Below are 27,337 nucleotides of genomic sequence, written 5' to 3' on the forward strand. Positions count from 1 at the left end.
TCTCTCTCTCTCTCTCTCTCTCTCTCTCTCTTTCTCTCTCTCTCTCTCATTATTCTGACAGCTTCTCAGGCAGGAAATGCATGCTAGAAAGAGAAGAGCTTTCACATGTTCCCCAAGGGCTCCCAGGAATGCCCTAGAAGTGAGGCACACAGGCCAGCTGGAAGCAAGGCTGAGTTTAGCAGCTGTGAGCCAGGTTGGCCTCCCGCTCATTCATTCATTCATTCATTCATTCATAAAATAGGGACTGAGCCCCAAGCATGTGCTAAGGACCTAGAAATTCACAGAGGCCAACATGAGGCAAACTTGCAGCGATGCAGAGAGTAGCATGAAGAAAAACAGCTGGCTGACATAGAAAAGGGCAGAGGATGGGGCTGCGGCTCCATTAGGCAGACGGTTCAGTTGTTAAAGGGTCCTGCTGCACAGGTGTGAGCACTTGAATTCAGATCCCCAGCACACATTAAAAAAAAACAATCCAGGTAGGGAGGTATTCACCTTTAACCCTAGTACTGGGGAGAGAGGGACAACAGGGACAAGGTGGATCCCCTGGAGCTCACTGGCCACTCAGTCTAGACGAACTGATGAGACCCAGATTGAGGGTTTCAAAAAGAAGAGGATCTAGAAGATGGCTTAGCAGTGAAAGGTGTTTGCCACACTAATACAAGCCCAACAACCTGAGCTTAATTCCCAGAGCCCACCCAAAAAGCCTGATGCAATGCAATCCCAGCATTCCTACAAGAGGGGAAGAGGAGACAGGAGAATCTGCCCGAAGGTCACGTGCCAACTAGCCTGGAATAGGCAATGCAGTGGCAGAAACTGGTAGAAGATGAGCCCTGCCTTCAGAGTTGTTCTCTGACCTGCACATGCATGGTATGGCATGATGCACACGTACAGTAGGAACATCTACATACACCACATTCACGCAAATAAATAAACGTAACTGCTACAGCACCCATGATCGCGGAAAAGGAAATGCAAGTAAAACTACATAAATATATATATGGAGACCAGAGGTGAGGGCTGGGGCCAGGTGAGGAGGTCACACTCAAGTTGGGAGTGTGGGTTGTTTCGCCAGATGCAAAGGGTAAGATGGAGTCCGTCAAGGGAAGGGCTGGAGTGGGTGGGGAAGGGAAATGGGTCCTGTGAGGGGACCAGCATGTGTGACTGCAGAGAGAGAGAGAGAGAGAGAGAGAGAGAGAGAGAGAGAGAGAGAAAGTTTGGAGGTGGGCTGGGAGGATAGGGACAGGGGCTGAGAAACAACCATGCCCCAAGCCCCCGTTGAAGGCGTTGAATTGTATTGAAATGCAGAGGGAAGGAAGCCACAGAGGGTTTTAAGGGTAACAGGATCTTGATTCCACTTTAAACTGCTCTCTGGTTGCTGGGCGAGACCAGAGATGATGATGGAAGAGCTGAGGGTCACAGGGAGGCCTGGGAGGCGCCTCCTGCAAAAGGCCCAGGGGAGGGAAATGGGAGGCTGGGAGGAGGTGGAAACGTTTTTTTTTTCCTTTTCTCAATAAAAAAAAAAAAAAAAAAATAATAAAAAAAAAAAAGGCCCAGGCTGGGGACCTCAGACAGAACAGACAATCTGGGAAGGGAGCAGGATGAGACTATCTGAAATACATTTCCAAGGCAGAAAAGTAGCATGCCTGGCCTGTTTCCCCACTTAGCACACAAGCTCCAAGCTTGTGGGCAGGGGTCCTGTTTACTGCTCTTTCCCCAGGACATAGCACAGCATTTAATAATCTTGTGTTTGAAAACAGGGAGTGAAGTAATACCGGAGTGAGAAGGTGAGATTATGGCTGTGCTCTTCCACCCGGCTTCCGGTCAGCTGTAGCGTGTGTGGACAGAGGGTAGGAAGGCAGAGGGAGAAATCGGAGGCCTGTGGAGCATCACACAGGCACTGTTGAGAGCAGCGTGAGATGAAGGAGCTCCACTGTATGCTTGCAGAATTACTGACTGAACGGATGTGAGCGGGGATTTCTGAAATGGGGCTAGAAACAGGGATGCTATCAGCATCTATAAATGCTTAAAGCATGGGAGCGGGTAAGGAGACAGTATGGAAGAGAAAGGGGGCCCTCCCAACAACCAGGGACTGTTGCATTAGGTAGCAGGGACCCAAATTCAACCAAGACCAAGACTCTGCATTTCCAGTAATCTAGTCACAATGACCCTAGTACATACTTTAACCACGCCCCTCCCAGGAGTCCCTGGAAAGGTAAGCAGATACCTGGCAGAAGGTAAAACTGGGGTACTTAAGAGACAGCCAGGTCTCGAGTCCTCGAGACAGTCCTCGGGAGCAATGCATGTTGTTTGGGCCTGAGTGTGATGACGGCAGTCCTCAGGGACTGGGCTAGCTCACGGGCCGACTAGGGTGTGAGCACTGTCATACACAAAGGACTGGGAGCCCTGAGCTAAACACAGGTGCTCACGGTGACAATGCCACAGGGATCCCTGGGGGCTGGTGGTGGGTCACATGGCAACCCAAGTCCATGTCTACTGAGTCATTGCTGTCTAGTAATGTCTCAGATGTTCTCTGTCGGGGCAGGGAATCTGGGAAAGTCCCATCAGGAAAGGAGTTCATCTGAGTCTTCCCTGAATCTCCAAGTTCTCGGGCTGCCCCGGCTGAGTCAGCCTTCCAGTCAGAGGTCTGACCACCTTGCACAGCATGCAGAAATTCTTCCCACAGCCAGCACTCGGCTCCTGGGGTTCCCTCCTACTTCTAGGAACGGAGTTGCCCTCAGCCTATAGGGGAGTCTGTTCCTAACCGTTTCTTAGTTGTTTTGTTGGGAAGCTTGATTTTGGAAGGCCTGGAAGACCTTGACCAGGTGTTCACAGTGCCACCTCTTGGGGCACAGTGAAGTGCAGGGAAGGAGATCCAGCCTTCTCTGCTGAGTCGGTGTGGAAGAGTTTCTAACATTTCCTATTAAGTCTGTGAAGGAGACAAAAATAAGGTGTGTGTGTGTGTGTGTGTGTGTGCCTCGGGTGTCGATCCTCACGAGTCATGCACCTTTGTTTTTTCAGACAGGATCTCTTGCTGGCCTGGGACTTGATAAGTGGACTAGCCTAGCCAGCCAGCGAGCTTCGAGGATCTGCCTGTCCTGCCTCCTAGTGTCAGAATTCCAAACACATGCCGCCATGTTCAGCTTTTTAAAGATGTAGATTCTGGGGATCAAATGCAAGTCCTCCTGCTTGAAAAGCAAGTACTTTATTGATTAAGCCAGCGCCCCAACCCCAAAATAGCGCTTGTCATTTGACCTCCTTAACATCTCTACCAATAACTGGTATCCCTACTGCAGTGTTCGCCAAATACCTGAACCCAGGAGCTGGTTTTCCACCAGATCTTCTCCAGGACTAGCTGCTCCTCCTGTCCCCTGGTTTTCAAGCCAGTCCCACCCAGGCTTCCCTTCTGTGTGTCACTGGGAAGGGACTTGTCACTCCCTGAGCTAGGTGTTGCCATCTGGTCATTAATTAATGAAGTCAAGATGTCCCTTCTTCCCCAGGGTGTGTGTGTGTGTGTGTGTTTACACAGACATGAGAGTGAATTAAACCCACTTTCATAAGCCCTGGTTTTCTTATCTTCTAAGAGGGAACCAATACTTTTGCTAAAGGCGTCAATTGAGATTAAGGAAATGAAAAACATTCTAAGTTCCACACCAGGGGTTTTTCCTCCCAAGCCTTCCCCAGTTTAGATGCTGTCCAGGCACTGGGGCAGTAGAGCCATTCTGTTGGGCCTTGGTGTCAGTTTTGGTGGCTCTTACAGGGTTGTAATTCTGGAGAAATGGCCTTCTATGCGGTGGTGCATTTTCTTCTCTGCGGAGCAAAGCGTCACATCAACCTCGGAACGCATTTCCGTGCGCATTACACGTGTATCTCAGGCGAAACACACACATGCTGTTTAACCAGACCCTTGTCTCCTTTGTCAAAAGAAAAGGAGGCTAATCCATAGCACTTCTTTTGAAATGGGAAGGCATCAAACCAAACTGCTGCTGTTGGCTGAAGATTGCACCACAGGAAACCCCCCCCCATCTATATTTGTTTAAATGCAATGATTTTTAGTAATTTATTTATTTGTGTGCATGCGGAGGTCCAAGGATGACTCGCAGGAATCAGTTCTGTCCCTCCACCATGAGAGTCCTAGGGATCGAACTCAGGACTGTCAGGCCCGGCAACAAGGGTCTCTACCCACTGAGCAATCCTGCTAGCTCAGTGACCTGTGGTTATCTGTGCAGAAAACTTCCTGGCACCACCTACATCATTCTCCTACAGCTCAGCATACCTACTGCTATGACGGTTATGACAATGAGGAATGGAGGTTCGGGCAACCTAGGCAACGCGGGACTAAGAAGTCACAGATCTGAGATTCACATCCGAGTCCCTCTGACTCTAAAAGCCCACCCCGGCACAGTGATTCTGTTCTCTAAGGCAGCCCCTAAGTTAGGACTCAGTGTGGGCCCCAGGGAGAGCAGAAGCCTACCGTGTGTCTCCTCCCTTCATGGTGCAACTTCGGGGACACGTGGGCCACTCTGCATCTGCCCATTCCAGAGTTTTGAAGGTGTCACTGCGTATCCCAGCCACATCCCCGTAGGTCCCCTTGGGATGTTCCTGGCATCCAATGCTCATGTGCTGTTTGCTAGGTTCTTAGCCCATAAATATGGATTCATGTTAAAAAAAAAAACAAAATAAAAAAAAAAACCCAGCTAAAGTAAAAAACAGCCATTCTGGATGTGGGCCCTGATGCGTAATGTCATTAGGGAGTCAGCAGTACATCCCATCCCATTATCGCCTGGCCAAGCTTCTCCGAGCAGCCTGGCTGCAAATGGCTTTCTCTTGGGGGGAGAGCACAGCCCTATCTGCCCTCCAGTTGGAGGAGAGATTTCATCTTTAATTGACAACTGGCCGCCTGCCACCACCCTGCCTCTACTGTTGGCCCAGGCTCGTGGCTGGTTTTCCATGCCACTTCAGGAATAGGCTTCCCCTTGTTTCTTCCTTCCCTAGGGCCCTGCAGTCTTCACCCTGCCATTCTGTATTGCCCTAGACAGCTCCTGGTGTGCTCTTGTCTTTTCTGAGTGTGTTTGGACATGAAGAAAATCTGCAGAAAAAAAGCCTGAACTGAAGGCAAGGGTGAGGGGGGAGCTAGAATTTATGGGCGATCTCCTGTCTCCAGTATGCTCTGTGCAGACACCTGACCTTGGGCCAGGCTGTTAAGCTGTCTTTGGAATAAGCACCATTATTTTACAGGCATGAAAACAGAGCTGAGGAGTTACCCCAAGATTCCCAGCTAATAAGGGGAAGATCAAGACTAAATGGAGGCGTCTATGGAGGTTTATTTAGACAGTGGGGAGTAGGGAGATGAGAACATGCACCTGGACCTGGCTGTGTGATTTGCAGAGCCCAGGACAAACGAAACCACAGGTCTTTCTGAGGATCAGTGATGACAGTATGGGGATCCCTTCTGGGTGACGGCAGGGCTGCGTATCTATAAAGCCAGCCTCGTGTATGCCCCTACGTGGGGGTGAAAGGAATAGTGAGGGTCACCAGTGTTCAAGAACTTGCCACTTCCCTAGACCATGTACTTCAGGTCTGCCCATTCTCCATCCCCAAGGGCCCCTTGGTTGTATCACGCCAGTCCAGTGTTGGCTTTGGAACTTCAGCCCTCATGCAGTCCTTAGCTGGCCTCCCCAGAGCCTTGGCCCACTTAAAACTGATGCAGTCGCAGGGAAGTCCCTGAATGAACAAGCAGGCATACAGTGGACTTCCCTACACACAGAAGACTTATTCCATGCTATGGTGTGTGTGTATGGGGGAGGGGGGTCGCTCAGGTGGCAGCAGCAGAATCAGGACACTGCCCAGGAGTGAGGGGTTCAGTGTTATGCCCTTGGCTGCCTTGAGCAGCCTCACTTTTGAGAACTTCCTGCTAGCTGTAAAATGCAGGAGCTGGGTCACAGGGAGGATCCCTGGTAGGTGTGTGCAATCCTTAGACGCAGACGGGAGGTTGTTTGGAACTCAGGGAGGCCTCCCCCCACCACAGACCCACAGCCAGAAAAGAGAGGCGAGGCAGATGCTCACAGAGGAGCAGCAGGACACTTGGATGTGTTTATTGGTGCTCGAGCACAGCATGACAGTTGAGGGCATGCAGACAGGGCACAAGGGGCCCGGCCTAGGCGTGCCTCAGACACACACGAGGGAACAGCTTTAGAAAAGGACTGACCGATACCAAGGGTGGGCAGGAAGGGCCGAGGGAGGGGCAGAGGCCAAGGCTGAAGGGGTCACCTGGCCTCTGCTATTGCACGCATCCTCTGGCCGCCGGCCAGGAAGTACAGTATTGCGACTGGTCTCCTCTTGCCCAAGGTGTCCCTTTCTCAGACCCCTGAGCCAGATGGGCAAACAGATCCCCTTCCATCTGCCCAGCAGCATCTTTGAAAACAAATGGACAAAGGAGACTCACACAAAAGAAATAAAACTCCCCTCTGTCAAGGGCACAGAAGGGGGTGCTGGAAGGAGCTACAGAGGCTACAGAAGAGCCGCTGGAAGTGCCCCCAGTGTGGGGTGGGAGGTAGAACCCCAATCTGGGGTGGGGTTGGGCTAGTGAAGCAGTGACCCTGGAGGGCAATCTTGCCTTAGCAGACTTCAACAGGCCACCTGCTGGCAGGGGAAACACCCCCAAGTGAGAGCAGCCTGGGACCACCCAGTTGGAGGGGCAGGTGCCAGGCCCACTACTTTCCCTGGGATATTCCATACAACACAGTCAGAAGGAACAATCCATGAAGGAGGAGGGGAGGGGTCCCAGGGTGGGAAGAAAACTTGGGAGACGTAGCCTAACAACGAAGACAGACCACCAGTAGTACGTGCACTACACACAAGAGTATATAGTACGTATGAATATAGATACTATATGTGCATATATGTCTCTTCAATGTACAGTAGAACAGAGCATTAGACCCAGATGGCTCTGGGGCCCGAGAGTCGCATGGGAGGTTTTTCCACCAGTTCTGTGCAAACAAGGATATCTGAGTCTTTTTCCCAGCAAAAGATTTGTGCCTGGGTTCCAGAGTGTCCCTAAGCCTCTGGCTTCCTGTCTGTCTGCCTGTCTTTCTCACGTTGGTGCCGCCTTAAGAGAGGGTGAGGACTTCAGCGTGGGCATAGTTGGACGAGAGGGCGTCTTGGCAGGTCTCTGTGTTTAAAGAGCACAGGTGTGAGACACTGGGAAGCACGCTTTCGGTTCAACATTGCCTTCTGGGGGGGGGGTCAAGAGTTCAGCAAGAGAAAGGGAGAAACAAAGAGTGAGTTGTTAGAAGGAAGCCAGCCAGCTGCTGACCCACGGGCTGTGGGCTAAGGAACAGCCAATAGCAGAGCTGGAAGGCATAGGGCACCCAGGGCTAAGAGGCAAGGAAGAACCGGGGTGGTACAGCAAGTGGGGTGAAACCTTCATCTCTCCTCTGCCAACCCGCCTCCAGGCCCAGGAGACTCAGGTGACGCTGAAACTCAGGTAGCCATTTGCAAGAACTACTAGCCTTTCAGGTCTTCGGAGTTCTACTGCGGCAGGGAGAGGAACCATAGCAGACTCCATAGAGCCCAGCAGGGAGGCAGCGGTGAAAATCCCTGCTGTAGACTATGGCTCATGGCCCCTCACTCCAACTGTCCTCTGCTCTTTTTGTGCTCTCCCCCAAATAGCCCCATCTGCCCTCACCACCATGGACAACCCCACTGTCCCAAGGAGCCAGTGAAAATGGCTCTAGAGTGGGAAGACACGTCACACCCAGCCCCTGGACCTCAAAGTGATAGGCAGAGTCCTGGGGCGTGGGTATGGAGGGCACATTGCCTCGGGAGAGCAGGCTGGCACATGGCATCAGCTTCAGATATCTGAGGCTTGGGTCTTCTTCCCCATCTCCCAGCAGCAGTACTGGCTAGACAGCTAGAGAGGCTGAGCTAACAGTGTGTTGAAGTTTCAACCCCAAGGCTGATTAGTACAGCTATTTAGTTTGTCATTTGGCATCCAAGCCTCACCACTTCTACACTAGGGTTCCCTGACATGTTAAAGGCTTTTTACTTTATATATTCCCTGGCATGTTAAAGGCTTTTTAATATATATATATATATATTTGTATATGTATGTATATAGTATATATAGAATATGTATATATATATATATATATATATATATATATATATATATATATATTCTCATCTCAGCATGACCCGTTACCATCTCCGTAAGACTGTGGCCCCAACCAGCTCTGTCTGAAAGGTAAGGCTCTGAGTTTGCTCCTAGGCTGCCTGCTTGTTCTTTAAGCAGGGCCCCAGACCCCAGCTACAGGGTCATGTTCTAAAAGCAAAAGCAACAGGTCCAATTCCAAGTCCAATGCAAAGACAAGCTAACGCACGCTTTTGGTTCAACATGGCCTTCTGGGGGCGTCTCCGTGAGATAAACCTTTCTCCTTGTGAAGGACATTCAACACCTGGATGGATCTGAGGCCTTGTATAGGCAACTGCCATAATAGATTTTTTTTTCTTTCCTGGGACCCTGGGCAAACACAAAAGTCCTAAGAGGTAGCTGAGGACAGATAACTCACCTAGTTCTTCCACCAACTGGGCCCTGCCTCTTCCCTTTGGAGCCAGGAGATTAGGGGTGGGTATAGGAGCCCATCTCTCCAACCAAATGCTAGGGGCTTCAACCTGGCAGATGCACTGTGTCTCCCAGGGACATCTGTGCCCCCTACAGGGGTGCTGTAAGCATGCCCATCCTTGTAGGAGGAAAGAAGAGAGGAGGCGGTGGGTGCCGTGGAAACCTGGGTTCCGCACAGCTTGAGGGTTGCCACAGAAATAGCTGCCTCGGTTCCCCAAACCAGAACGGCAAGCCAGAGAAAATAGCTGTGGTACTCGTGCTAAACTGGACACCTGGCTCATCCTGTCAGACCACAGTCTCCTGGTACCAGGAGCCCCGCTGGGTGGGGCCCAATCTACCACAAGGAGGCTCGATTCAGACTCAGCCTGCTTCCCAGTATCCCCTCATCTTACCTCTCAGAAAACACCCCCTTCTGAGAGCCAGTGGCTGCAGACCCTGTAGAGCACGGCTGAACCGAGTGTGCCAGGGCCTGATCTAGCAGAACTTCCGAAGGTCGGCCAGTGCTTGCTCACGCGACAGTGCCTGTCACAGGCTTTGCAAAGCTCCAACCTCGGGGAAACGATTTACATCTATGCCTGGGCCACCTTCTGTGTTGACCGCCCCCTGGTTTTGCAGTTTCCTGCCAGGTCCCTAAAGTTGCCTCACCAGGTCCCTTTATTACCCTGAAGGGAGCAGATATGGACCTTCCTTAGGCACGCCCTTTTCAAAGTTGCATAATCGGACTCTAAGATAGCCAGGCACGTGGCTCTGCTGTCAGGTCAATTCCCATCAGGTGAAGCAGGGAGGCTTGGTAGAGGCTTTTGTCCTTTAGCCCTGGGCTGAGGGAGGGGCTTATTGGGAGCCGGAGGGGCCCGGTGGCAGGTGTGGGTAGGAGCTCCTGTCTCCTCACTTCCCCTCGGCTGTCTATGTGCAAGGTGTACCCCTGCTCACCCAATGACTCACAAACCTGTTGTGCTCCCGGGCTCGTTAGGTAAATGAATACACTTAATTATAGAAATTAGATGAGTCTCCGGTTCTGGCAGGAATACAGAGCAGAGGCTGGGTGGGAGTGGCAGGTGACTCAGAGGCAGGGCTGGGAATCGGAGGGAGCGGGAGAGAGGGAGCAAACTGTCGCTGAAGCAGAGGAAGCAGTGTGGAGATGCTGCAGCAGCGCAGGGCACAGATGGGATGCTGGGTGCCACCCGCTGAATCTGGGCACGGGCTTCGGGGAGGAGGGCCTCCCTGCACTTACACACCCTGCCACACCAGGGCTTGCACCAAGCCTGGGGCTTGGGTTCTAGGAACTCCCATCTGTGCCCCAAGGCCCAGCTGGGAAACACCGGGTCCCACTCCCAGGGCAGCTCTGTCGACAGGTGCTGCTGGTCCAAGGAGCCAAACGTCCTTTTCACCAGCAGAGATGCCCCATGAGACAGCCTTGTTACCTGCTGATCTTGGTGTGGGGTGGATAGACAGACAGACAGACAAGCTGGTTACTGGTTAAAGGCCATAAGGAATGCAAATTAAATTTCTGTGGTTAAAATCTAAATGTAGGTTTGATTTGCAGGCAAGATTGAGCCGTTCCAGACACTCTGTGTACCATGCACATCCTGGCCTACAAGGATCCTGAGCTGAAGGCAAAACCCAGAGACATGGGCCCTGAGTGTGCCAGCACCTATGGTTCAGGGAGAAGCTGGCAATATCTCCCCCTTGTACTCAGGTTCCATGGCTGACAGTTTGGGGGATCCAGGTGCCATGTAGGGTAGGCTCAGGGACTCGAATTCTCCATCCTGACTGAAGTTCCCTTCTGCTGTTTTCTCAGACCTCAGGAGGGATAAAAGGGTTGGGATGGCATGTAAACATGCCTGCTTGGATATGTGTCCCAGTGTCAGAGCTGAGGAAGGCCGTGGTATAGCTAAGGACCTGAGTGACCAGGTGGGGGGCTGGTGAGAGGGTGGAAGGGGTGCGAGAGCAGGAGCTTTCTCGGAGGATAGGGCGAGCTGTACCGCGATGCCAGTGGAGACAGCCCCAGACTGGTTCCAGCCGCTCCTGCTATGTTGTTTAGACTCCGGGACTTTTCGCAGCCTTGGTGAAGAAAAGGCACATGGGTCAAAGTGGAGTTGTCTCCTCAACAAGGGAGCTCCATGGAATCCATGCTACTTCAAGAGACTCTATAGGGTGGGTGGCCCCGGACTGGGGCGAAGGGATCTCTCCTTGTTGTGAGTGGCTTCCTGCCACTCCCTGCCATCAGTCTCCTGGGCTCCTGAGGGCAGACCATAGGACCTCTGCATAGCTTAACCTGTGTCCTGTCCCGTTCTCGCTGGCCCAGCTGCACAAACTGCACAGCTTCCAGCACCTGCCTTCCCCCAGGAGCACCCGTGTCACATACACTCCGGGCTCATCGGAAACTACTGGTTAGGGATGGGGTCAGCGTGACGGCTGCAAAAGGCCTGCACTCGGCCTCCCCTTGTCCTAGGTCTAGATGACTGAGGAGAAGTGTGGCGTGGGGAAAGTTGTGAAGTGCGTGCTGGGAGTCTGGTGATATTAATTGCCACACTTGCTTAGCAGGCCTGTTTCCCAGCAACCCACCTGTTCCCTCTCGAAGGTCACTCTAATTGGCTGAGCTACATGCTTGTTGCCAAGAAGCAGTGTGGAGGCATCTTGGAAATAGAGCAGATGGGCCCCCAAAGGCACCCCAGGGAGGCAACGTGGACGGATAGAGGTTCTTCTGTATCGTGCCTGTACTTATGGGAGTACCTGCCCTCAGGGCTCTCCTGACTTGTATTCTCACGGTCTCTTCCACAACTCTACTGCACCAAGCATTTCACAGCCTGAAGAGGGACGCCAGGGTGTTCCTCCTTCAGCTCTGTGTTCTCAAGTCCTCCACAAGAGTGGGGGATACATTCTACACCGTGGCTTAGCAGGCTGCAGCCTGAGCAAGGCTCTCTAGGTGTGAAAGAGAATACAGTGGTACTACTGTATTCTTGAGGTGCAAGAGAGAAAGGCATGTCCGGGGCCTGAAGGCTGGAGCATGGAAGTCACAGGCGAGGGTCTATGAGCTCTGAGCACTCTCTGCCTCAGGATCTTCTCCTTCCAGGTGCCAGACTGCTGCTCCTGTTGCTGTCACTCAGTGAGACAGGTGCCCAGCATAGCTGAATGGCCACTTTTCACTGCTTATCAGATCAGGATGCCTAAGAAGCACACGGGAAGGTGCCCCAGAGATTGTCTGGACCTGGTAGCTAGGGGCCATCTTTAGGGCCCAGAGACATCGCAGGCTATTCCTGCAGCAACCACTACCCTTGTCTGATTCAAACCTGTCACAGTCTGGGATTTGGGACCCTGAGAAGTTGAGAGGGGAACCTTGCTAGTTAAGAGGTGGTCAAGAGAAAGCCTGCAGATGATGTTTGTTTAGGGAGAAACACAGCTTCTTCTGGAAATGGGCAGGATGTTAGGGAGGTCAGGACACACGACAGTCAACGTAAAGTGGGATCAGGAGACAGACAGGACAAGGCTCTGGCCTTGAGCCTCCTGGTTCTCAGTCATCACTGGCCCCTGTCACTCCAGTGGTTTCTGTTTCCCTCTCCTTTAAGGTTAAGGCTCCTGGCCTTAACACTTAACACACTGGAAGTCTGGTGATAGAATTCCAGACTTCCCTGACAGACAGGTAAGAGGCTGCTCCACTAACTTCAAGAATCTTTCTGCTAACTCCTGAGAGAGAACCATGCTCCCTGCCCACCTACTCCTAGCCACTCCCAGACTGGTCCCATGACCATCACACCCCAGCAGCTGCCAGACATGGGATCCAGGCCTGCAGTGAAGAATTGGAGATACAGGACCTGTGTGGTCTGAAGACCTAGAACCTGGAATTCCTGGCTTTGGTAGTGTTTGGGACTAGGGACATGGCTGGGTATGACTCTGTAGGCTAGGCCTGCAGGACCAGAGCCGGGGAGGCCACAGAGCATCCCATAAAATGTCTAGCACTGCTCCTCCAGGTGGGTACCTGAGAGGGAGGGGCTCCATAGACTCCTAGGGAATACTAAAGGCTTTCTAATCCAGATTCGCATACTAAATGCGAGGGCGCATCCAAGGCAGAGGAGATGGTGGCCATGGGCTTAGGGGAGGGGGAGACCTCAAGCTCTGTGGGGAGGGCTGGAGAGACTCAGCTCTGGAGGGGCTCCCAACCTGCCCAGCCCAGGGAGCCACCATACCTTTTCGGACACTGCCGTCGGCACAGGCATAGTCCCCAGCACTGAGCAGGAAGCAGGCAGCTGCTTTCTTGTTTCTGTCTCGTGTGCCTGAGCGTCGCAGGGCCCGACGCTCTTCAGGGGTGGGGGCCGAGGCCAGGGGCTGAGTGAGGCCAGCTCCCTCCTCATCAGACAGCACCGCATTGGCATCACCATTCTGCTTAGAGTCTGGAGGGGGCAGAGAGAAAAGAAGCTAAGACAGTTGCTGGGGCCTTCTTAAGGGAGCCTCTCAGATTCCAGGTCCAGGAAGCAAAAGCAAAATGGCGGTGCCTGGTCTGGAGACTCTTCTCTCAGCTTCGGCTTACAGCCTCCCTTGTGGGCTGGAACACAACACAGACACCCTACAGTCGCCGTAGTCCCCCAGTGGGCTTCTAAGGAGGTCCCCGGAGATCAACCCCTGCAGGCACAAATTCTTACTTCCCTTCTGGTCTGGCTCAGGTAGGCTCTTGATGAGTCTGCATTCCTCAGAGAAGACCTGGCTAGTAGGGGTAATGGGTGGTGGCTCGTGTGCCAGGCGTACTCAGTAGTGTCGCTGGCTCTCTCCCTGCACCACTTAAGGCAGTTATTCTGTTCCTCGGGCACCCGGGCCAGCGCTGAAGGGCTTGGGCAGAGCTCTCTTCTGTCTGGGAAGGTATAGGGAAGAGGCTCCAATTCAACTCTTCTCTGTGGGAACACCTTGCCTTCGTCAAAGAGGAGCACAGCTACTATGGGCTCTGACTGTATGTGGTGGGGTTAACCTAGCCTGAAGACGCTGGCATTGGCCATGCAACACCTCAGTGTGGCCAAGTCAAGCCTCAGTGCTGTGCGCATCTAGGAAGCTGCCTAAGGTCCTCTGTATTGGGACACGCGGATCCTCTCTGAGCTCTGCCTGGACCTCAGAGCACATCTCTGATTCTAACAGGATCAGGGGCACCACTGTGGTAAGGAGCATAAGGAAGCTTTCCTATTAAGGTCTTTATCAAGGAAGATCCAGACCCCAGTTAATACCAGAGAGCACCTAGCCCCAACATGTGTGATGGCTGCATGCCAAGGGGTCACAAGTCTAAATGTCTCAACTCAGGCACCTCTCTGGAGAACTAGTCCCACTTCTAGAGTCTAACCAGGAGCTGCTGCCTCAGTCTCCCAGGTCTACCCAGCCCAGCCTCGGTGGCCTGACACCCAGTCACCCCCCAGACCTGGGCTTGTACCATTCCTGGGAGCTCTGCCCATTGAATCTGATAGTGCTTTTCCTGTCTTCTAATCTCTCTCCATGTTCTTGGGGACCAGGCTGATCTCCCTTCTGACCCAGGGCAGGTGAGCTTCCTGGAGTAGCCCTTCCGTGGAAGGTCAGAATTTGATGCCCCGTCTTATTCCTGTCAGGACACAAACACTAACACCTTCATGTCCCTAACCCTCCCCCCATGCTTTTCCAAGACCCTGGGCTACGTCTTCCCTAGATCCCTTCTACCCATGTCAAACCCTGAGCCCAGGACTCACTCCAGCTTTAGCTGAACAGAAGGCAGCCTCCCACGTGGTTACGTTATCACATCTATTAGGCCAAGAGACAGCAGACATGCATGTTGGGAAAGAAGTGAGTCATGTGTTGATGCACCTTGGAGGAGCAGCTGCCCTGGTCTCTGGCTAATCGGATCAGCGCCAGCATTTGCTCTGATTTCTCAGAGTGAGGCACATTCACCTCTCATCTGAGGGCAGGACCCTGATACGTCATTGCTATTGACATGTTGTGCCTAGAGGGGAGGGGACTCTCAAACAAAACAAGGGGCCCGAGGAGGAACTAGAAACCTGCCTTCTGACACACAGTTCTATACACTGCCATCACATCCAACACTGAAAGGACAATTCATTCCACAGACTCTGGTGTTCGCCACGATCATTAAACCATGGGACGAAACAATTGATCTTAATACGCTGCCCTCCTAGAGGCATGACTGACACAATATAGCACAGATGCAAATATCAAGGGCCAAGGGAACTCCCTGACTACTTGGGGAAAAGGAGTCCTGTGCCTAAGCTCGACTTACCTGCCCGTTTCCTCTCAACCATACCCTCTTCCCGGGCAGGGGGGCTGGTGTCACTGTAGGTGCTGTCCCGGGGCGAAGTTTCCTCAGACTTGCAGTACATGGGTGACTCAAGCTGGGCTGGCCGCGGTACGTGCTTCTTTCGCTTCTTGGGCAGCTTTTGCTTGGCCATAGCCAGGGAGTAGTACATACCAAAATTGTTGACGATGACAGGCACGGGCATGGCAATGGTTAGCACACCAGCCAGTGCACACAGGGCCCCAACCAGCATTCCTGACCACGTCTTCGGGTACATGTCCCCATAGCCAAGTGTTGTCATGGTGACCACGGCCCACCAGAAGCCAATGGGGATGTTCTTGAAGTCGGTGTGGTCGTTGCCCCGTGGGTCAGATGGCCTGGCCCCGATTCGTTCAGCATAATAGATCATGGTGGCAAAGATGAGCACACCCAGGGCCAGGAAGATGATAAGCAACAGGAACTCATTGGTGCTGGCTCGGAGCGTGTGGCCCAGCACGCGCAGCCCCACAAAGTGGCGCGTGAGCTTGAAGATGCGCAGGATGCGGACAAAGCGCACCACGCGCAGGAAACCCAGCACATCCCGAGCTGCCTTGGATGACAGGCCACTCAGTCCCACCTCCAGGTAGAAGGGCAAGATGGCCACAAAGTCGATGATGTTGAGCAGGTTCTTGACAAAGTCCAGTGTGTCTGGGCAGCACACAATGCGAACCAGGAACTCTAGAGTGAACCACATCACACACACACCCTCGATGTAGGTGAGGATGGGCTCTGTTTCTACCTCCCGCCGGAAGCGCACGCTGGTGATGTTCCCTACCCGGTGGATCTCTGTCACATTGCGGTCGATGTTGAAGGCCTCGTGGGTCTCCAGGCAGAAGGTGGTAATGGAGACCAGGATGAAGAAGAGAGAGGCAAAGGCTACCACCTGTAGGTCAGGAGAACAGGGAGTGGTTGTCATGTCAGCAATAGTTGGCCTCATTGGAAACAGTGACTTCTACTCACGGAACAAAAGCGTATAGGTTACTAGTCCATTGCTGGTCAAGGGGTGGGAGTAAGGTAGAGACATGAGAGGATTTATCTGTATGCATGCACTGATGCTTCAGGGCAATGCTTCCCCTAATCTTTGCCAGGGTGCTCAGAAGACAGAGGAAACCACAAGTCAGGGTATCATAGCTTCCTGGTCCTGACTATTACAGCTCTGCCCAATTTATGCTTTAAGGCTTCTCAAATTGTGGTGTGTGGACAAATCAGTTGAAATCACCTGTTCCAGTGTGGCTAACTCAGGAGGTTTGGGGAAGGGTCTATATTCCCCCCTTTCTAACAGGCTCCCAGGTGAAGGGTAGTCCACATACTACCCCCGGGATAATCAGGCTCCCAAAGTGGGGGCCTACACCAGAAGCATCAAGTGTGTGGAAACGGGTGAGACACGCAAATTTCAGCAACATAGACCTACTGAAAAGAAACTTGGAGGACACAGAACCTAAGAAGAACGTTAGGAAATCATCTAGGTGACCCTGATATACATCAAGATAAGGGTCCGCTGCTTTAGGGGATGTCCAGAGATAAGGGCTGTAAGGAATACCCACTTTCTGCCAACTGACCCCTTTAACATGACCTGCCTCCATGACCCCGCCCCGCCACCTAGAACCACCTTCTGCCTCGGTGGTAAATCCAGGAATGAAGACAAACATGGACTATGGTGATTGGAAGGAAAATGACCCCCAGAGGGCGTGGCACTGTTAGGAGGTGTGACTTTGTTGGAGGAAGTGTGTCACTGTGGAAGCGGGCTTTGAGGTCTCACATATGCTCGAGAGACCTCCCAGAATCCCAGACCACTTCTTGTTGCCCACAAGTAAAGATGTAGGCCGCTCAGCTACTTCTCCAGCACCATGTCTGCCTGCAAACCGCCATGTCGCACGATAATGATAATGGACTAACCGCCGGAAATGTAAGCAACGCCAATGAATGCTTCTTTTATAAGAGCTGCCGTGGTCATGGAGTCTCTTCACAGCAACAGAAACTCTAAGCCATGGCCTACAACAGGAGGTTGAGGTGGGGAGGCTCTCAGAACAACCAGTGTCTCCTTTTCTGCAAACTGATGCTAGCGGCACCCTGAGCTTCCAAGTCAAATGAACTGTACTTATCAGGGCCAGAATGGCGGCAGCTGACCTGACAGCCGTGGGGATCTGAGCCAGAATGATGACAGCAGTATCAGGCAGAGGAGCGGCTGGACTAAGTGTCCAGTCATGACAAATGGAGATGAGATTCATGTGTAACAACACCAATTACAGAGCCTCCATCTGTTATTCATGCCATGCCATTCGGTGGCACTGTCAAGACACTCACTGTCAAGGTCCGCTCTCCTGCTACTGGTCCTGCTTGGTGGATGGGACGTGGCTTCCCCCGCTGGGCGGAGAACTGAACCTTCACAGGCAACTGAGGGATTTTCGTGGCTGTACAACATTTGACGACTCCGTGCCTGCCCTGCCCTAATTTCTACCTGGTCGTGTCCTTTTTCCCCGTACAACAAGCATTCAGCTCTGCCTGTTGGGGTTTTCCTCATAGTGTGCCCACACTGAAAGGGAGTAGGCAATACAAGACACTAACAGAAAACACGGGGGATATGGAAAACCAGGCAAGACCCCACATCCCCAGAGCCCTCTGGGATAGAAGGAGTCAAGGAAGGAACGTTGGTCATGACATTCACCATCTGTTCTCTCCCCGGAACTATCAGCCACCCTACCTGTGTCTCTGCCTTCCATCTCCTCAGTGACAAGGCAGACAGACCACAACTCTCCATTGCACAAAGGAAGAACTGATGGTCAGAGAGGCTGCATGTCTATTCTAGGACCACACTCCCCAGAGCACATAAGAACCGGGTATGACCCCAAAACCGTGTGGTCTGTACGTTCCTTTATACCATACCATCTTTACTATCCCCTGAGCAGAGTTGCTTCACAGGCCCAGGAATGCAGGCCCCGATGCAGCCTGCGCCATCACTTTCCTGGTGCCCGCTATTCCAGCACGAGGATATGTGCCTTCCCAGGACAGGTCCCCCATCATAAGACAGGGTTATTTCCCTTACTCTTTAGATGGGTTGAACATAGACAGCAGGGAGAGGAACAGGCTGGGGAAGTGGGTCCATCTACCTACTTCTCCTAGGGAAAGTAAATTTCAAGTGCTTTTGCTGGCCTCGCTTTTTCTCCCCTGAGACATGGGCTGCCAAGACAACGCAGCCTACTGCAGGCTCTCCATGGCCATCCATTAGGAGCTGGTGACAGTGCCTGCCCGAGGCTGTGGAATACAGGGTCCTGGCTCCACCCTGTGCTCCAAGAAGCAGAAGGAATAATAGTGAGGGGTTAGGACAGCACTTCCTGGTTTTGCCAGGAGGCATGGAAGCCCAAGCGTGCTCTCTCTCTCTCTCTCTCTCTCTCTCTCTGAGGGACCGTTAGCCAACAGAGTCTGCCCACCTGGGATCCTGAATGTGAGGTTAATTAGTGATGTGGAAAAACAAGGTCAGGCAGGTGCCCAGCCTTTGCTGCAGCCTACATTCCTCAGCTGCCTCTGCCGCAGGTACTGATGGAAGGCCCAGACCACCTTCACGTGAGGTAGAAACATCCCCAACTCCTGTGGTCTCTTTGGCTTTTTTTTTTTTTTCACAGAGCCATCCCAAGATTGCCATAAGGTGGTACAGGTCCTTTAGGGCCTCCAGTGACCTCCAGTATTCCTCTCCTCTACATTACTCTCAGGCAATTGTTTCCTAAGTGGTTGCCTGGTGTAATTAGAGCTTTTTGCCAGGCCTCATCCTTGAGGGAGGGATACTATTTCATTTCCCACAAGGCCCTTGACTCAGGCTGCCCAGGACAAAAGGAATCCCAAGAGACAGCAGCTACAGCAATAGCAACCTGCAAGGGGTCACGGCCTGTGTTTAAACTTTAGCCCCCATGAGCGGCTGTAGGTCTGTCAGTTCTGCCTGAGCCTCCCTCTCATCAGGCCTAGCACTGCCAGCCTGAGGGCAAAGCAGAGCTGAAGAGCCCAGGGCTGGCGGCGATAGCTGGGTGTCTGCCGTCTCTTACAATCAGTCGGGTAAGTGTGTGCCCTCCATGTCATTCTCTCCCGGGACCGTACAAGTGCTCACCTCACACCCTCCCTGGAGGCTGCAGAAGCCACACCACAGCGGGTGTCTAAAATCTGCTAAGTGCTGAGCTGAGGCGGAGGCAGTCTCTGGGGGAGCCCCCTCCTGCGTCTAAAACTGACAAGCCACCAAATCCTGAGAAGTTTATACAAGTCAACTCCCTTTCTGCTCTTGGAGACAAGGAAACCTGAAGGCTAGAAGCGGTTTGTCCTGGAGGCCATGGGTGAAACTGGCAGCTCTCTCCTTGGCAAGAGGACACAGGCTGTGGATTCTAACGGCAGTCAAAACTGCCCAGGCAGAAGACTGTTGGAGTGAACTGATTGTATCTGCTAGGGGAGGTAGCTGGGCCTCAGCACTGGGGACAGGAGACCCTGGATGTCAGGACAACACTCCTTCCAGCTCCCTGTTCCCCTGAGACACCCTCAGACACGTGCTGGCTATTATGGCCTTCAAGGGACCTGCCCATCACTAAAGGCCCAAGCGTTGCAACTATCAACCCAGTTACCAGCTTTTCCTTCTGCTCCACTGTATTGGAACAAACGAAAGGTCACACTTTTGGGTTCAAACTGGGTTCTGTTATCAAATGCCTATGAGACCCCTGTGACTTTCTTAGCCCCAAGTAGCCTCTGAATCGTCATTTATAAAGAGGAAACTTGAATACCTACTATGTGCCACTATACTGGGAACAGCAGGAAAAATCTAGAGAAACACTTCTGACTTTTGGATCTTACATCCTAGTGGATAGAAACTGCTGACAGACATCTTACATAGCATATCAATGGTATGAGCATTATGGAGGAAAAGAGAAGAAGGAGGCTAAGAGAGAAAGAGAGCTAATTCAAACCGGATGGTCAGGCCAGATCACAAGGACAAGATGAAATCTGACTGTAGCGGTAAAGGAAAGAGAGCCCAAGGCAGCAGGAACAACCGTGCAAAGACCCCAAGTCTTAGAGGGGATGAGAGCAGAATCTACCTAGTGCGGTTGTTTGAGAACTAAAAGAAATGATACCTGTGAAATTTAGCACAGAGCCGGAGGGCCAGGAATCTGGCAGAGGCTGGGTGAGTGGAGAGGTGACAGACACTAGTCAATGGGAACTGAATACAACCAGTGGGGGTTGGGCAGGGGAGTCCAAGGAAGGAGGACCAGGGAGACAGATGGACAGATAAACATAAGGAGACTCATGCCCAAAACCTATATTAAGGAAGACGTGTAGGAGAAGGAAAAATTGAGAACACAGCCAAAGACGCTTGCAGAGGAAGAAGATCTGTGGAGACAGGATGAGGGGCTGAGCCTCCTGGTGAAGTCAGATCTTAGTACCCAGGCAGTGCTAAGTGGGGAGCCCTGGGGTTAAAAGGAAGGAAGGAACAGGGCCTGTCAAGAAAGGCAGCTCCAAGCAGCTCCTGGCTCCTAAGTGAGACATACATGAGGCCCTATCCTAGCTGAGGGCCACTCCCCCTTTCTCTTTTTATCAAGCCTGGTTGTGAGCCAGCAATCCCTAGTTCCAGCCCTTCCCCTGTGTTCACCCTTCCTGTGAGTCCTCAACCAAATGGGACCTGATCCAACCCAAGTCACTGTCCAAGAGCCTCTCGTTGGTCAAGTTCCATTCTGCCATGTCCCATGCAGACTTGCCTTCACTGGCCAGACAATCCTGTTCCTGACTCTGCAGAGTTGGGCACCATGTGTTTCTATAGCAATGCCTCCTTTTAGCCATCATTCAAGGAGATAAGTCATCACCCCACTTAGAGCTGGGGCTTGTCATTCCTCTCTGCCTATTGGGCTTTATCTTTTACAACTACCACATCATCCATCACGACACATCTGCAATTACTGTTGCCGGTCCTTGTCACTGACGCCTCTCTACCTGCCCTAGCTCTCCCCAGACCACAGGCCTCTTCGTTACGTTTCTAGAACCCAGCCGCATGTAGCTACCATGGAGCAAGTGCACAGTCAGTATCTTCTAGATGCCTAGAACCGAGGTAACTTTAGCTGCTTCTCACAGGACAGGCAAGCTGTTAGGAGAAGGGATCATTTAGCTACAGGACTGGGGCTAGAGGTGACAAAGGTATTCCCAGGAGAACCTCCAGATTCCAGGGACCTAGCACCTTGACAACGCTCTAGAGTGGGCCAAACCTACTTCTGACGGGAGTCCTTGCTAAGCACTGGGTGACTACTTCATGGCTGGAAGGAAAATCAGCAGGGAGGTGGGCCATCGTGGTGGGTTGGTAGTACCCAGGCTGTTGGGAGTGGCTGGTACCCAGCATCTAGACTAACAATGTCCACTGTGGAGGTGAAGGGATCAAGGAGCTAGCTCTCCCCATGGCCCAGTTACCTAACTCTCTGTTCCTGTCTGCTTTCTGCTCGGATCTCCAAAAGAGGCTGTTTAATTTCACTCCCCTCCCCCACTCCACATTCTCACAAAAATGGTGACAAACAGAAACAACGCATCATCTATAGACAAGATGCTCTGAGGCAAATGTTGATCTCTTCAGAGTGAGAAAGAGAAACAACACTCGGAGGAACCCGAGAGGAACCCGAGAGGCTGCCTGAGGCAGGATCCGAGGGGAGTCTTCAGCCTCTGACCACCCAGGGTGGGCTGGCACTACCCTGCTGGACTCATGTTTCATGTTCACCCTGTACCCAGGCTCAGAGGGCACAGCATCAGTAGTGCCAGCCCTCACTCTGAAGCCCGTCATGACTACCGTGGCTACCAACAATGTCAGACCTCTAAAGGGGCCCGAGTTTTGACCCCCTGCCCCACAACCTAATATTTATTTGTAACCAAGTCTGGCCTCTATTTTTTTTTTTATCAAAGTTACCTGGTGAAAAAGTGAGAGTGAAGGGTCAGACCAAGGCAATTCTAGAAGTGATAAGAAATAAGAAGGGGCTAGGAGTGGAGTGGAGGAGGAGACTCTCCAGTGAGGGCCACCCCCAAGCCCTCCAGAAGCCAGAGACCCTTTCTGGGCTGGAGTTGCAAGGCAGGAGTAGCAGCAACAGAGTGGACTCTTGAGAGCTGAGATTGGATTCTAATGCTACGGGGTGTGCTGTCTAGGCAGGTGTCACTGTGACTCTGTGTTCTTATCTGTTCACTGAGGTGAACGATTCCTGCCTCTCCCGAGCCAGAGGAGGTAGCAGAAGAAAGCCCAAGCCAAGATCCTGTCACACAGCCTGAGAAAGAGAAACATTCGTGTCTAGCTGCCCTCCTGAGGCATTGGGGATCCTGTGATCAGCTCCTTCTATTCTGAAGAGAAACATGGAAAGAAAAAAGATCCAACTAAGAACTTTAGCCAAAAGAGAAGGGCCGTGGCCCTTTATACAGCTGATAGCTGAATTAAATCCATCGCAGCTTGGGACCTCTAAAGAACAGAACAAGGAAACAAGGTAGCCCAGGGTCCCTGAGGTAGGCCTCTAGTCTGTTCTCAGAAGGAACAAGGCAAGATTCTATGGCTCTGAGTGCTGCGCAAACCCCTCCTGGCCTCTCCTGGGTTATACAACAGCCTAAGGAAGCCTTTGCTCTGCCCCAGGGCAGTGTCCATGAGAGGCTGAAGACAGAACCAGCCTGCCCTCAGCTCAAGCCACAGAAACAGAACCGCAGGAGCGGCCTGACTGACGACAGTGGAGGCAGTAGGGGTGATCATCCTGCCTCGGAGCCTTCCTGAATGGACCAGCTGATAGCCCGGCCAGTAGCTAGGCAACAGGCTCTCCTAATTAGCTCAGTTCACTTTGTTGCTTGCGTCTGTTTTGCTCCTGTCATAACGTACTATTCAAATGGCTGAACTGCTGTATGTGAAGAGACGCCTCAAGGCCGAGAGCACAGCTCCTCTGCCCTCACGTGCCCTCCTAGGTGACATCGTGAGTCTACAAAACCTCTAGTGTTGCAAACTCCTTCCGGGAAAACTGCAGCTGATGATTGGGATGGGATACATGCATATCCAACAGTACGGAGCTCCTGTGAGGACAGTTCTGACAACTTGGGGGTCAGTGGAGAAAACAAACGCAGCTTCCCAACTCTCCCACTGGGCCCTCGAGTCTTAAGGAGTAACAGGGCAAGTGGCCCTTCTAACGTCCCCTCGGACTTCTGAGTGCCATTGGTTCCTGGGCTTCTGATGTTTATTCACAGTAGAGAAGAATCTCAGGACTTCGAGCAGGCTGGAGCAAGGAGCTAGCCACTTCTCCACCCAGCAAACAGCCTCACCCAGTAGAGAAGGCTTGTGGTAGTTACAGAGTAAGGAGCCCCAGCTTTGATTCAAAGCCCTGCAGGAGTGCTGTAATCCCAGGTCAGTGGTTTACTTGCTCCCAGCCTCCATCTGTTAACTGGACATTGTTTAAAGTTCTTTAGGAAGAGTAGAGATTAATGTAATGTCTTCACAGCAAAGTATTGGTACAGGATGCTCAATAAAGAGTTGTTATTTATTTTTTAATAAATTGTGTATTCTCACTTATGTGACCAGAACGGTTCAGAACTGGTCTCTGCCTGTGTTCCTCAGCTGTGGGCAAGTCTTTTGACACGTGTCAGCCAGAGCTCCACAGCGTTATTCCCATCCATGCTAATGATCTGAAGGTTAGAAACTAAGGATGGCTTTGGCCAGACAGTTAATGTGTTCGAATCCTGGTTCTTCCCCTACTTAAATGGGAGAACTAACCCTCTACTTGATGGTAGAGTCTCTCGCAATAACGGAGGGAAAAAGGAAGCAGGGGCCCCAGAATGCTCAGAAATAGGGCCCAGTTCCCTCAGTCATCTCTTCCCATAAAAGCTTCCCTGGTTTGGCCCCTTTCTTCCTCCTCCCTGCCCCATGACTTTGAAAAAGTCTCAATGGCTTGTGATTGTCTCTCTCTCCTAGTAAAGACAAACTAAGGGCCATCAGGGCTAATAAACTCCCAGCAGGGGTGCACTGGCCAAGAGGCATTGCTGTGCTCCCCACTTCTTAGCTGGTTTTCAGGACCACAAAGCTTTAAACCAAAGCAGCTAGAATAGACAGGGCCTGAAAAGAATCCAGATTTCCAGTGGCTACTTCAAGTCCCAGCACTGCGTGGAACCTCTGGCTAGGATCTCCACCTCCTTTTTCTTCCAAGGAGGAGCTGCACTGCCCTGGCTTGGTATTTATACCAGCCTAACGCATCCCTTTAGCTGAATTCTTCAACCCTCCACTCTCCCCTGGGTAGGAAGTGGAACTTTTTCTCCCATGACTAGGGTGAGGACCGGTCCGTGGGGTGTTGAGGGGAGATGGGGAGCAAGGCTCTGAGACTCACTAACATGACAACCTGGGACGCCAAAGGAACCAATCAGACCAGCTTCAACTCACAGAAACAGCTCTCAAAAACAGCTCGTCACCCTGTCTCTCTTTTCTTTCTCCCGTCTCCTAGACAGCTCTCAGCCAGCTTTGAGGCTAAGGTCCATGAGAGCAGATACCAGCCTGCAGGCTTTTTTGTTTTTACATTTCTAAAGCCTTCTTCAGGGTTTTAGCTGCCCAAGCATGCCGGAGTGAACAAATACATATCTTTCTAGCACCCCACCACAACCACCACCTTCAGGGTAGGGACTAGGTCTTGTCTAAATCAACCTGTTTCCCCTTCTCCCCACACAGCCATTTCCAGTGTAACCTGAACCAGGGCTTTCTGGGAAGCCACTTTGTGCTAGAGCAGAGAGAAAAGAGCAGTGACAAGTCTGATACCATCACTAGCAAGCTTGTGGCTATCCAGTGTCCTGGGACCCTGAAGAGCCCAAAGCAGTGGCTTTATCCTGTCCACCACAGAGAGGCCAGACTATGACAGAGGTGTGGAAAGCCTTGGGACAGGGCCTGCTCCCTGGAAGAAAGGTCCTAGACCAGGAAAGGTTTGGGCTCTGAGGATCTCTGCTTCTTATGAGCTAAGCATTCTGGAAACTATGCCCCCTTCTCTGCGATGCTTAGCTGCCTGCACAGGGAGCTGCTGGCAAGATGGAAACAGGTAAGTGTCCAACCCAATCCACGAATTCCTTCTCTTGATCATGCCTTACTCCCTGCAAAAAGGCCAAATTCAAGCACTCCAGGACTGCGGTCCTGTACAGGGCAACTACACTGACCAAAGAGGAGCGAGAAAAGCCAAGTTGAAGGCATGCCACTCACTGAGGGGCATGTGGCAAGGCCGACAGCTGGGATTAGGTCCAAGGAGAGAGTCAAGTGTGTGCAATCTCCTAATGGAGCATGCAGGAGGGAGGGGTGACTTCCAAGGGCCCATGAGGGAACTGGGAGGCAGGCAGGTACAGTCTGCCAGGTATGTCAATCTCCTTCCACCTCCCCGCCCTCATCGGACCCACCAACACCAGCACCAAGAGCCCATTGGACACCGAGATGGGGAGACCCTGGCTTCTGCCACTCACCCTGGCTGCCCGGGATGAGTAGGGATCCTCGAAGAGCGCCCACATTCGGGGCTGCCATCCACGGCAGCCCCCGGATCCAGCACCAGAGCCCGCGCCTCCCTCATGGGGGCCCAGACGCTGCAAGGCCAACTCCCGCTCATCGTCGCCAGCCTCATCGCTGGGCCCTGCGCCACCCCCGCCCCCGTCCGGGCTCTCGAAGATGTCCAGTGCCTCTTCAGCATCACGGTGCTGCCTATAGGTCATCCAGCAGCAAGGCTCCACATCAGTTTCATCAATACCCCAGAAGGTGAGCTCTTCCTCGAAGAGAGGCCCACAGACGTCGGCGGGGCAGTGCAGCTTACCGGTACGGTAGTAGTTGAGCACATAGGCAAAAACACCCGGGTGCCGATCAAAGAAGAACTCACAGCCCCCGCCACCGCTGCTGCCGCTGCTGCCTGCACCGCCGCCATCCGACTCCTGCCGACCCCCGCCGTCGGGATCCGCCAGCCAGGCAAGGCGGGTGCCGGGTAGAGTGCGCAGGGTGCTGCGGTAGGTCTCATGTCGCGTGCCGCCCACGTTGATGATGATCTTCTCCGACGCCTCGCCCTTGGCCATCTCCTCCTTCAGACATGTTTTGGACGGAGGCTTGTTCCCCGACTTGCGCCCGCGGTAGGAGGAGACACACACCGAGCTGATCATAAGAAGCGCTACGGGGCTCCGGCTTGGGGCGGCCGCTGCCCTCCAAACACCCTTCCCAAGGAGGCAGCGTCAGACCGGGGAGGGGGAGGAGACGAGGAGGAGGTGGAGAAGGAGGAGGTGGAGGAGGAGGCAGGAGGCAGTGGCGGCCCCTTCTGCGGCGTGGCTCTGCCCCTGCCTCCCTCCCTCCCCCCCCCCAGGGCGCGGAGCAGGAGGAGTTGGGTTTCTCTGGTGTACAGGTGGTTGGGATTTGGTCAGGCAGAGCCTAGGGAGGCAGGAAGTGGAGACCAGGGTCGAGGACTCAAGCCAGGGGTCCCGGGAGGTAGGGGCAAGCCCAAGGATGCTCGGGGCCGGGGACACGCCCCCCAACCCCAGAAAGACGGAGAAGCGCACAGTCCCGGAGCACTGCGAGGGTCCGCGGCGCGCGCGCTCACACTCACGCGGGCCACCTTTTGGCTCCCAGTCCGCGTCGAGCCTGAAGGCAGCTGGTTTTCTCCGGGTGGCAACGGCGGCGGCGGCAACGGCAGCAGCGTAACAGCAACAAGTCCTCGGAGCGGCAACCGGGGCCAGGCGGATGCTCTTAGGGTAGCCGGAGCTCTGCGGGGCCGGGCAGTGTGCGGTCAACTAGAGGCGGCGGTGGCTGCATGCGGCCTCTTCCCCCCATTCATAAATCCAGCGCGGAGCACCGATGGCGGGCGGGGCTGAACTGAGCGAGAGGGACCGGCGGGCGGGGGCTGTGTAGGACCAGGCGGCAGCAGGAAAACAAGCACGCCCGCAGCAGAGAGCCCGGGTCCTGCGTCCGCGGCCGGGATCTGCGCCGGGCTGGATGCCGCGCTGCGGGGGCCGCAGCGGGACGAGGGGGGGCTCAGACGGGGCGTCCTGCGCGGCGCAGAGCCTGGAGGGAGGGGCTGCTCTGAAGAATCTGGCAACCGGCGCTGGCGAAGGAGTATCCCGGGCGGCGGCCGAATGGCCAAGGACACCTGCAGGCTTCCAGGGCCGCGCCAAGAGGGAGCCTCAGCGCAGCGCCCCGGCGCCGGGTTCCTGCGATCTGGCGGCGGCGCCGGGAGCCGCGCCATCTACGCGTCTGCCCATCTCCGGGCGGGGCGCCGGCCTTGGCTCGCTGTTAGGGGCGGGCGCGAGGTGGTCTAAGGGAGGGAAAGCCTGGGCGCCAGAAGAATGGGGCTCCGAGGGTTCTGCGTCTCCCTCCCGCGATGGCAGCGGTTTTGGCGCTCCAAGTGGCGCCTTTACCTCGCGGCCCCGCCTGACCCCAGCGCACCCTCCGCGGGGCGGGATGGGCG

At 53.4% G+C, this 27,337-nt stretch overlaps 1 protein-coding gene across 5 annotated transcripts in view; it reads right to left on the bottom strand.

Moving 5' to 3' along the window:
- The window catches only part of Kcnc4 (potassium voltage-gated channel subfamily C member 4), a 34,326-nt gene extending 7,209 nt beyond the window's left edge, over positions 1–27,117 (bottom strand). The window contains exons 1-4 of one of the 5 annotated variants that reach the window (XM_005367841.2): positions 25,365–27,117; positions 14,862–15,798; positions 12,805–13,008; positions 6,077–7,168 (exon numbers count right to left, since the gene is read on the bottom strand). In XM_005367841.2, the coding sequence (XP_005367898.1) occupies positions 7,107–7,168; positions 12,805–13,008; positions 14,862–15,798; positions 25,365–26,042 (1,881 nt within the window). In that variant the 5' untranslated portion in view covers positions 26,043–27,117 and the 3' untranslated portion in view covers positions 6,077–7,106. Of the gene's footprint in view, positions 1–6,076; positions 7,231–8,185; positions 10,682–12,804; positions 13,009–14,861; positions 15,799–25,364 lie in introns of those variants that run through there. The other 4 variants (XM_005367842.3, XM_026789615.1, XM_026789616.1 and 1 more) reach the window with 4 other exon arrangements.
- Between the last annotated feature and the right edge of the window lie 220 nt (positions 27,118–27,337).

This window comes from Microtus ochrogaster, unplaced genomic scaffold (assembly GCF_000317375.1).
Source record: "Microtus ochrogaster isolate Prairie Vole_2 unplaced genomic scaffold, MicOch1.0 UNK25, whole genome shotgun sequence".
NCBI classification, from domain to species: Eukaryota; Metazoa; Chordata; class Mammalia; order Rodentia; family Cricetidae; genus Microtus; species Microtus ochrogaster.